We start from the raw sequence: 10,908 nt of genomic DNA, 5'->3' as shown, positions 1-10,908 counted from the left end.
TGTTGGCAGACAAGGCAGGATGCTTTGATCAGACTCTCACTGGCTTATGCTGCCAGTGTGTGTAGGAACAGAAGGTGAACTGAGAGCTTTTCCCTAGGAGCTATTTTGTCAGAAGCTACTAAAGAAATATCTGAAAATGTATTGCTTTCTCATTAGATTATGGGATCTAATTAAATAGATTTTATTCCACCTGATAATGACAGAAGAGCTTTTCTTTTTCACTGAATTCCTTTTCAAGATGTGTGAGCAATAGTAGAATAGCTATAGAAGAAAACTGATGGAATTGGGTATGCTATATTTAATAGTAGAGATACTAATCTGATTTGGGGTGACTTCAGGGAGCAATTCAACATCTGCAGGTGTAATCCATGGCTTTGGTCTACTTAGATTCTCCTGAAAATTCTTTGACTTTTCTCTTAACAGTCAATCTTCACCACTTCTACTTATTACTACTTATTTCCTGCTTATTTCAGTTGCTTCTGTTTATCAGTCAGCCATGGTCTTTTACTTTGAACCATCAGATTTTGCTAGCTTGCTTCAAAAATATTTTGGAGGTTATTTCTTCTGTTTCTTTGCCTTTTTTATATCTATTTCTCTCTTAAACACTCTATAAACTTTATCATTTTAAATAGCAAATAAACAAATTATTATGACTTACACGTTTCCTTCTCCTTCCACTCTCCCTTGCTCTGTTTTGTTTTGAATCATAATGCTCTGAGTTTTGTAATAGAACATAAGAGGTGGGTTTTCTTCTGTTGTTGTCTCATTCTTTCAGACTGCTTGGAATTCATTTCCTCTAAGTCACTCAAATCTCGCTCTAATACTTAGCATGCAGATACAACTATGTGAGATTATTTTGTAAATGATTTGTATATATCTGGATGACAATTGTCACTGCTCTCTGTGTCTCCTACTTCAGCAAAGAGTATGTGGCTGTGCATGTACACATTTATACTCTTAAGTACACTCCTGCTTTTTCAACTTGGATTCTCATCTTGCAGTAGCCCCTTAGTGTCTGCTATGCATTTTCTTCTTACTTCTGTAAAACCTAGAGTGATCTCTTACTCTCAACACTTTTAACTCAAGTACTTAATACATACTTTTACATGGTTATCTGTTTCCTCCATTGTGTGCATGGCTACCATACTCTACTCAAGTAGAAAGCCATCTGAATGAATAAAAGCTTGTGTGCAAATTAAACTTGTACTTCTGTACCTTGTTTTCTTCTACCTGTCTTCTTCATTTTACCAAATACCAAGGGAGAGCTCTTTATCTTAGGACTTCCATCTCCCACACAGGAGTCAGGGAGCTGCTCTTTCAGTCATGTCCTGGTGTTCTGACAGAACAAAAAGTGGCCTTGTCACATGCTAGGGATGTATTTTGTGTTCTCTTCAGTACACTGCTGGTTGTTAAAAACTTCAGAAAGCTATAATAATTTAGACATAACTTTTGCTGGAATTAATCTTCTCAGACAGAGCAAAAACTGGTAAAATTTCAAGGGAAATGAGAGTTTGGGATAAAAAATATTGTCACTTTTCAAGACCCATGTCCCTAAAAAATGTATTTCTTCTGTCAGGGTTCTACGACTTAAGATGAAAGATTATTACTAATTAGGATATGTACCTTTTTATATAAATAAATGTTTTCAGAGTAACTGTGAAGATAACAAAAATAAAACAAGACTGAGCCTAGTGACTTAAGTTGTATAGCTTGTTCATGGGAAAAGGCTCCTTTAGTCTATGTACCCACATTTCATGTTTCTATTGCAGAATCAGAGTACAGAAAGGAGCAGCAGAAGAATCATAGAACCCTAGAATCACATCTTGGGTTGAAAGGGGCCTTAAAATGCTTCCTTTTCTTCCTTTTATCTAATCTAAATCCACCCTTTAAGTATAAAACTATTATCCCTCATCCTATCATTACATCACAGTCATCAGGGTATTCATAACTGGCGAAAAGCCTCTTCCTAAATTAATTTCTTCATACGCTCCATCCACAATATACAGGAAGGCACTTGATTAGGTTAAGCTTTGGGAAGGAAGGCTGGCATGCCAGTGCTAGGGGTGAAATAAGGCATGGTGTACAGGATCAACACTACCCCTGCCTGCTTCTTCTCAAAAAGTCTATGTTTCTCCTGGCTTCTCTCAGTTTTACCAAGTTCACTGACTCTCATAAACTGCTGAGACTGGAAGAGACATTACCAAGTTCCAGTTACTTTTATAATCTGAGGTAAATTTGGTTGTTTTTTGTTGTTGTTTTTCTTCAGTTTGTAGGCCTTTTCTCATTACCCTGCTTGTTTTTCATTGCAAAATTTAGATGGGGGTTTCCACTGAGAGAGGATCTGAAGATGAATGAGGAAGAATTGCTATAGGAAGAGGTTTTATTAAAAAATATAGCTGAAGGTTTTTTCATCATATCTTTGAGTAAACATTAGCGGGGTAGGGACAGAAGATGAATCACTGGATTTATTTAACGTAAGACATTTCTGCCAAGTAAAGTATCATATGAAAGCAGCATGTGTTTTTTAATATAATGTAAAGAGTAACTTATTACAGTGACTTTATTTTCTTTTTGTTTGATGGATTGTTGACATTTATTGCCACTGAATAATGGAACCTACGCTTTGTTTTACATGACAGTAGGATGTCTTGGACAGTATAAATCAGCCTCACCAAGTGTTCAAGAGAAATAATGAAAGAAAGAACTGGCATGATAGGCAAGTGCCATCCAGTTTATCTCCTTCAACCTTCCTTCCTCTGAAACATTCATCATCTTCCTCTAAGTTTGGCAGGATCTAAAATCAAGCGGATATTTTCTTATTAAAACTGAGGCAGGGCACTGAGAGCTGCCATCACATCTTTTTTTAGCTGAGAGAAAATTACCTCAGCTGAAGCTCAACTATCTCCTGCTATTTGTAAGTCTAGTGCCTCACAAACTGTGTTACCTGGCTTGTAAGCTATGTGCACCTTGATGATTCTACATGTTTAATCATAACTGATCACATACATATTCTTAAAACAGGAGAGAGCAAGCTGGGATAGAATCTCAGTCCCAAATGGGTCAGAATCTAGGAGGTAAGGGGTGTGCTTGTGTATCTAAAGGGGTAAGAGGCAGACAAGAAATACAAGGTACAAATACAAGGCTACCAAGGAGCTGAATTCATGGAGCAATGAATGTATTTGCTGAGGAATTCACATCCTTTTAGAGAGAATATCCTGAGACTGGTTGTCATTATACAAGATGAATCAAAATGTGAATTTCTTCAAGAGTTTGCATAGAAACCATGGAATCTACTGATTCAGAAATAGAGCTGCTCAAGGCACTTGATTCTGTACTGTCAGACTTTTTCTCAGAGCTCTCAAGGGTTGTATTGTCTGTCTATTCAACATAAGGAATGCTTTTAGTACTAAGGAACAGGTAAAGCAAATTTGCTGGCAGAGACCTTGCCTCTTGTTCTGCCCAGATAATGCCAGGACATAGATCACTCTGAGCAATTACAGTCATCAGCAAGAATTTAGGAATTGCATTTTTGCTGTTTGCCATTACATTATATGACTTCCTTGTCAGTTTGGTTCAGTGAATTGCTACTTGATGAACAAATACTCTGTGCATGACAACAGGAGTTTTTGCCTTACTATGTATTCATTACAGCCCTTAGCCAATAGCTGGAAATGATGTAGTAAAAAAGATATTGAGAAGTGTTATTTTCTGATGGCCATTTGTAGCTTGGGGGCATTTTATTGCTTTATTTATGTATTTATTAAATTCATTTTTCGTGTTTCTGTGTATTTGTTTTCATCTGATTCTTTGTGTAACAATCATTGCTATAAATACTACCTTCTCAGAGATTTGTGCAAAGTCAGTCTGTTGACAGCATAAAGTTTTCACTTGTGGATAGAAGTAGTTTTCAACATGAAATGCCTTTCACAGGTTTACTTGTATGTGGTTACGCTCTGTGTGCCAGATCACTGCTCCCTGGCTTATGTTTTATAAAATGCCATGGCACCGAGACCCCAAGATGGATTACATATATAATAAAAGGCAGGGAGTCTAATGGATCTTTATGTATGTGTTGCACTGGAAAATATACATCTGTGAAACCTGCTGTTCTGAACAAGAACACCCTGCTGTAAGCAAACCCTTGATTCAGGGACTGACTCCCTCATATCAAAGAGTCACTCTGAAACATGGCGTATCAGGATAGCCAGGAAAAGCGATTCAGACTCAAACAATGAAAATTCAAGACACCTTCCTTAGTTCTCACTGGTGAAATTCCACAGGAAATGATCTTCATCTATTGCAGACAGCAGAATGGGCAATGTAAATAGTAACGGGCATCTTGCTGTGCATGAACTTGGCAGCTTCTGAGCCTGTCTGAGGCAAACAGCATTAACTGATTGTGTTGTTTTCTCCACCAGAATCTGTTAGTGCTCAAAATACTGATGCTCAAGTGAAGAAGAAAAATAAAGGAAGAGGAGGGCTGCTTGTTCCTCCTAATGAATCTGTTCCTTCAACTTGTTTACAGTGAGGGCCATTCTCATCTGACAGCATCATCAATATGGCCTTACTGTATAAGCAAGCAGAAGGAATAGATGAACACTAAGTAAATGGAGGCTTTTTTCCATGTAATATTGTCATTCTGGATACCAGCAGATTTGAATCACAAAAATATATGTCCCTGGTGCAGTTTGCCTTTGAGTGAGCTCACATTAAGAGGCCAGCCATAGTAGCACAGTAGCTGTGACAGGAGGGAGTTCCAGAAATGCTCACAAACATTTGGGCATGTGCAGTAAATGAATTTTCATGTGTTTTCTACATTTGCATTCAGATGTCCAGAGTAATTTTACTACAGAAGGCAGCATATATGCTCTAAGTGTTCCAAGGAACCAAAGCTGATGTGGATGTAAACTGATCAAACTTCTTATTTTTCAAAAGTGCCTGGACTGTGGTCTACCAGTTCTTCTCTACTATAGCAGAGAAAATAATCTACTGTGTGTGTATTCTCCAAGCATGTTTTATCAGAGGGAATGCAACTTCTGAGAGAATAAAATATACACCTAGAGTTATGTTGACAAATTGCCTCTTGATCGTAAGAATTCTTTTGCTCTGCCTACAGATTTCTATTGCCAAGCTAATTTAGGAAGGTATACAAATAGACTTTTGGTTTTGTTTTGCTTACCTGTTTTTCTTAAGCACAATTTCATGCAAATTGCAACATCAGAAGATGCATTTATTAGTTCAATATTCTTGCCTTTAGAAAGTCTGGGGATTTTCCCAACGTTCATATGAAAGCATTAAAAATGAATGGGATGACTAAATGGTTTATAATTTTATACGCTCAGTTAACATGAAAGCAATTACTAATGTGTATAATTATCTCCAGAATTACTTAGATTGTATAAACGGCATTCATACCAACAATTTTAACTGTTTTCTGGAGGAAGTGTTGTTATATAATACATAATAAGAACAATCTCCTATAGTATGAGCTTAGTTTTATTGCCCTATCAGAATTTACTTATCAGATTATCCACTTAAAGAATGATGAGAATGATAACTTTCTATTTTAACCAGCTTTCAGACTGCATACAGATTTCAGTGGATGACTGGGTATTGATTACAGCCTATCTCTATCAAATTACTGTGAGTCTCAAAGCTAATAACACTGGCATCAACGCTCAAGCCATTATTCTCTGAATTAAGGGAACCATATTGAGATCAGTGAGTGGTTTGACCTGACATGGCTGAGCTCCAGTCAGTGAGAAAAGAGGCAGAGAAAGTGGTTAAGTATTAAAAGGAAAAAGTGGCTTAGGTCAAGAGATAGAGGGGAGTGTTATTCACAGACAGGGAATGATGTTATGTAGCATGGAATATACCTTTGGCAAGTCTGGGAGAGCTATCCCACCAGTGTCCTCTCCCAGTGCCTTGCCCTGTCCTAGCCTACTCACTGGGATGCAAAGTGACAAAAATTGAAAGTCTTAATTCTGTGCAAGCACTGTCCAGTAGAAGCCAAAACACTGGTGTTCTAAAAGCACTGCTTTAGGCAAAAGTCAGCATCAAGCAGACTGCTAGAAGCACTGTTAATTCTGTCCCAGCTATGGCCAGTGCAGCATGCAGTCCCATAGATCCTAAAGCAAGTAGAGCAGGTCTGGTGATGGCCAGCTATTGCCAGTCAAAGTGACAGTGACAATACAGCTTCAAAATCAAGCCAGGAACTTGTGTCAGTAGGTAAGGATTGTTTCAGCAAATTTCTCAGTAGTGAAAAGAAAAAGGTCACAAACTAAAGCCAAGGGCAGGGCCACCAAACCAAGGTGGACAGGCCACCAAGTCAAGGTGGAGAGGCCCCTAACAAGGTGCATTTAACAGCTCTTTCTCACACCACCCTGTTAATAGCAATCTGACACAGCATCAGACAGTTTCATTGATCTTCAGAACAAGCGGCCAGACCTCCAGGAGACAGTGGGGAGAAGTTAGAGAGCCTGTTGGAACACTCAGAGTCCTGTCACTTCTGTGATGGTTTGAGCAATATTACTTTTACTTTTCCCCCTTGCTCAGATAAAACCTTTCAGTTAATTTCTGAACTGTATAAAACACTTTTCCTTGGAGTTATTCTACTGAAAGGATTTCATTAATTTTGAAGAATGGTTGAGTACAGATATTGTACAAAAGAATGCATTAGCAATTTAATTCCTCAAATGTAGACAGATATGAAATGCATAGTGTGATCAACATTATACCAGCACATGGAGCATAGAACTCTCCTGATTTTCTCATACTTTCAGCAAGGCTGCCCCATCCAGGGCTTTGCAGGGCTTTTTCCTAAAGACTTCGGCAGATCCAGCTTAAAGTAACCATTTCTGGTGACAGATAGATGAAATACTTGTCTGCAGACCCTTTCTTTTACCTAGTTTTCTTCAGAATTCTTCTAAAGTACCAAAGCTTTGTTTAAGCTTTTTCACCTTAAGAGACCCTGGGTCTCTTATCAGGTATGTAAGGAGCATCCTACTTTGAGAAAGATTTCAAAAACTGCTATTTTGGGAATCCTTTTTACAATCTGGCCTTTTGCATTGTATCTCTGTTGTACTCTATTGTATCATGGACCAAGAAGACTGTGCAGTGAGAACAGGAGCGGACCTAGTATCACTAAGGACAGTATGGGATTATCAGAAGGTGTCAGGACTTGCTAATAGTCCTCTGGACTCCTCCTTTTCAAAAGAGGCAGAAAAGATCCTGGAACCACTGGGAATTTTGAACAAAGTTTTAATGGCAATGATTAAAAGTAAAAATATCTCTTCAGCATTGGCAATGTCAGTGCATACTCTTTGTTATAAAACTAAAATCCCATTATGAGACATCAATGGTGATACGTGAAAGGTGTAGCTCTTTAACCCTCTGAAACCAACTTTGGACCTGTTTGAATCCAGGCATCATAACAGTTCTGTAGAAAAGGTAGCCAGTGTATGAATTCTGATATCTCATGGTGCTATGAAGAAGGAAATATACTCCTGAGTGAGTCTGGGGTATCTGGGGTGGGAGAAATATTGCCTCAGACTGTTGTGATGCAGCAAATGACAGTAGGGCCTTAGACAGAAGGGTTAGAGATCTTCTACACTGAGCAGAGCAAGCATGCATGGAAATAGCTTATACATAATGAAGAAAAACAGATATTTCCATGATGGATGCAGTTCCTGAAAGTGCAAGACTCAAATGTTTACTTCCACTTTTCATAGGTCACAAATAATATAATCCAGCTAATGGAAAAAAATATACACCCCATTGAAAGTTTATATACACTTGCAGGAACATATGTTGAACTGATTAAATGCAGTTCAGTTAGTTTATTCTGGTTTTGCTTTGTTACATCCATAAATGGAAAAATATGGCATCTGATAATAAATAACATGCAAATGAAAGTGACCAGACATCAAAGACTTTTTCTGATCAAAGTTTTTTGGAACTCTGATAGAACATTTCCCCGTGTCAGAGAGCAGTTGATCCTTCAGTGGAGAACTGAAGCCCCAATCTTGAATTCTAGCTCTGGTTATGGGCAGGGAGCCATAGTAGCTGCGACAGATTTAGAGAAAAACAGCCACCAGTTCAGTCCTGTTGGAAGATTAACACAAAACAGTAGTTTTTTGAAACCTGTGACCTGTTCAGCTCTTGCTGATTCTAGAGGTATAAGTACTACGATTCAGGGGCTGCTTGTATCTTTTAAATGAAGCAAGTAAAAATGAAGTTGTTAAAATCTTAAATGCTTTCATTTGGTTTAATACATGCGTGGTAGAGGTGAAGAAAAGAAGCTTCTTCTAAAATACTCTGCTAAATTTTTACATTCATGCCCTGTTGAATGCCTTGAATATGTTTTTTAGTATAGTTTACGCCCTTGTTATCTAAAATCCCTTGTGGAAAAATACTGTAAAGAAATGTCTTTCCTCTTTCCATTGGTATCACAGCTGTCAAAAGAAATTGTTAGATTTACACAGTGGACAATTTATCAGACACAATGGCTTGTTACTGAGATGCTCTGAGGAAAAAAAGACAAAGGGATGTATAGTTGTCCTGCAATGGTTAGAGAGAGACAGCTGAGGAAAATCTTAATGAAGATTCACAGCATGACATCTAGGTCAAAGTCCAAAGTATGGTTAATCCGCCTGCCTTCAAGGGAGAAGGTAAAAAATAGTATCTTCTGAAAGATGCATCTTTCTAGCCTGTAAAAGGCAGAAACTGTTGCAATCCTATATAGCTGTGCTGAAAACTCAGCAGTTGACACAGTTTTTTTCTGCCAAGAGCCGGAACTGACACACTATTAGTTGGATTTCCTGGTAGTTCTTAGTTCAGTGGGCTATGCCTGCTATGAAGCACAACATATCCAAGCAGCACATCGTTGTTAAAGCTAAAAAAATTTCATTGTATGTAAGAAGTTTATGGTCTTTATCCAGGTGCAAGTTTTGAATGTAATATATTCTGAATATATGATGAGGCATAAAGCACACTATTGTTACCAAGCTGAAGAAGAAACTCTTTGCCTGAGCCCTGAATTCCACATGGGAGTTGATGTCAGGCCAGTATTTCACAGTCAGTCTGCACATCACAGATAACTGGAGTAGAGTGAGCAAGCCACAAACTGCCAGTAGAACTCCAACCAAGCAGTAGTTTACTACCACCATGGGTGTCTCTTCCATTTCCTTCTGGAAGTGAAAACATTGAGAGGAAGGGTATGTTCTAGAGGTGCCATAGTAAGTGAGAAAAACAGGAGCAATCACCAGTGCTCCTAGTATCCAGACAGCTGTCACCCAAATTGTAGTGTGGCACTTGTTGAACTCAAGTTGGAAGAGGCGTATTACGATGATAGCGACATAAAAGGTGAAGGTGATGTACATATGGAGGTAGGCGGTGGCACTTACTAGCTTGCAAATGAATGTCCCGAATTTCCATTCCTGTAAAATGTAATAGCTGAGGCGGAAGGGGATGCTGAGTAGCAGAAAGATGTGCAGCACTAGGAGGTTGATTATGATAATAATCATCGTGGATTGGGATCTTCTTTGAAACAACTGGTGAGACATCACAATGACACCAAGAGTACCCCCAGCAAGGTCAATGCTGTACAGGATTATGAGAGTAGAGCGAAGCCTGCCTGAGATGTCTGGCACTGTGCTGATCAAGGAATGATTCTGCTGGGTTAAGCTGCTGTTGGACATCCTGCTAAGCACCTCTTTTGAAGGTTACTGAAAAAGAAAAAAGGGAATTAGTAAAATAGGCATGTTTTATTCATTCCTTCCTTTATTGTTAACTACCGGATATCACAGATTCATGAAGTAATATTTAAGTGAACTGTATCTGACATTATCTTACATATACCATAAACTTAAAACAGTTCTCATGCTGTATATGACAGCAATAAACTGCATCTCTTAGTGTTAAAACATACTGTTTATAATAATGAAAGTTTTCAATTCAGTAAGCTGCATGACAGGATGTTTTTTAAACAGTTTACCTCTATCAGCCTTCTGAAATAATTAAGACACTGACTTAGAAAATTCTACAAGTTTAATTTGCATCTGAGATTGAAAGGGGGGCAAATAATGAAATGTAAGGAGGCTGCACATACAATTTATGCATTATTTATGAGGACACTAAGGCCGTATTTTTAGCATCTTGCTGGATGACTGCAGGGCACCTGTAAGGCAGCAACAGTTCCTAGATGTGTAGAGCACACTGGAAAATAAGGATCTGCAGATTAAGCCAATGCTTCATTTCCAAAACTTTTTTGCTACAGAATTTCTCTTGCACTGCTCTATCATGAAAAGCAAAGAGAAACTAAAAATAATCAAGGATTTTAAAAAAATTCTTATTGTTTCAAGGAGAAAAACCTATTGGCACTTGTCAAACTTAGCTGCATACATCTATGTTCATATTTAGACATAAGGCTTGCACACAGGTCTCTGTTTGCACAAGTGTGTATGTGTGTAGCACTCCCATAAATATTCTATGGGTACATGAATATTTTGTTAATGAGATTTCACCTTATGAAGAGTATCTAAAGAATGTAATGGTTGAAATATGGTGTCTCCAAGAGGTAATGTCTTCACTCTCTGATTACTCTCCTGTTTGGAATCAGTAACATGGCTTTAATCTGCAGTCCTTAATTCTGTTGCATTCATCTATGAAATAATTACAAAGAACATTTCCATTATTAGGGTCACATTTTTCCCTGTAGCTGATCATAACTGAAGAGCATTTTCAGAGAAAGTTCTTATTTGTAAAGCATCAGTCAAAGCATCTTTAGAAGACCTTTGGAATACTGTGTCCAAATTTGATCTAATCCATTTCTGCTCTTTTAAAATGCTTGCTCCTAGAGGAATTCCAAAGTGTTTAAAATTTCTCATACCCACCAATATTTCTGAGACA

The 10,908-nt window shown here is 38.0% G+C and overlaps 1 protein-coding gene across 1 annotated transcript; it reads right to left on the bottom strand.

Moving 5' to 3' along the window:
- Positions 1-7,271: 7,271 nt before the first annotated feature.
- On the bottom strand, positions 7,272-9,721 carry LOC107309413 (putative G protein-coupled receptor 141). The gene has a single exon (XM_015854203.2). It carries the CDS (start codon positions 9,696-9,698, stop codon positions 8,835-8,837), a length of 864 nt encoding a protein of 287 aa, XP_015709689.2. The 5' UTR covers positions 9,699-9,721; the 3' UTR covers positions 7,272-8,834.
- Positions 9,722-10,908: the final 1,187 nt, after the last annotated feature.

The sequence above is a fragment of the Coturnix japonica genome, chromosome 2 (genome assembly GCF_054131305.1).
Source record: "Coturnix japonica strain WE chromosome 2, WE-NBRP24, whole genome shotgun sequence".
NCBI lineage: Eukaryota > Metazoa > Chordata > Aves > Galliformes > Phasianidae > Coturnix > Coturnix japonica.
This window is presented reverse-complemented; position numbering and strand designations above follow the sequence as displayed.

Coding starts and splice junctions, on each gene's coding strand:
- LOC107309413 (XM_015854203.2), bottom strand. CDS start 9,698: ATGTCCAACAGCAGCTTAACCCAGCAGAATCATTCCTTGATCAGCACA.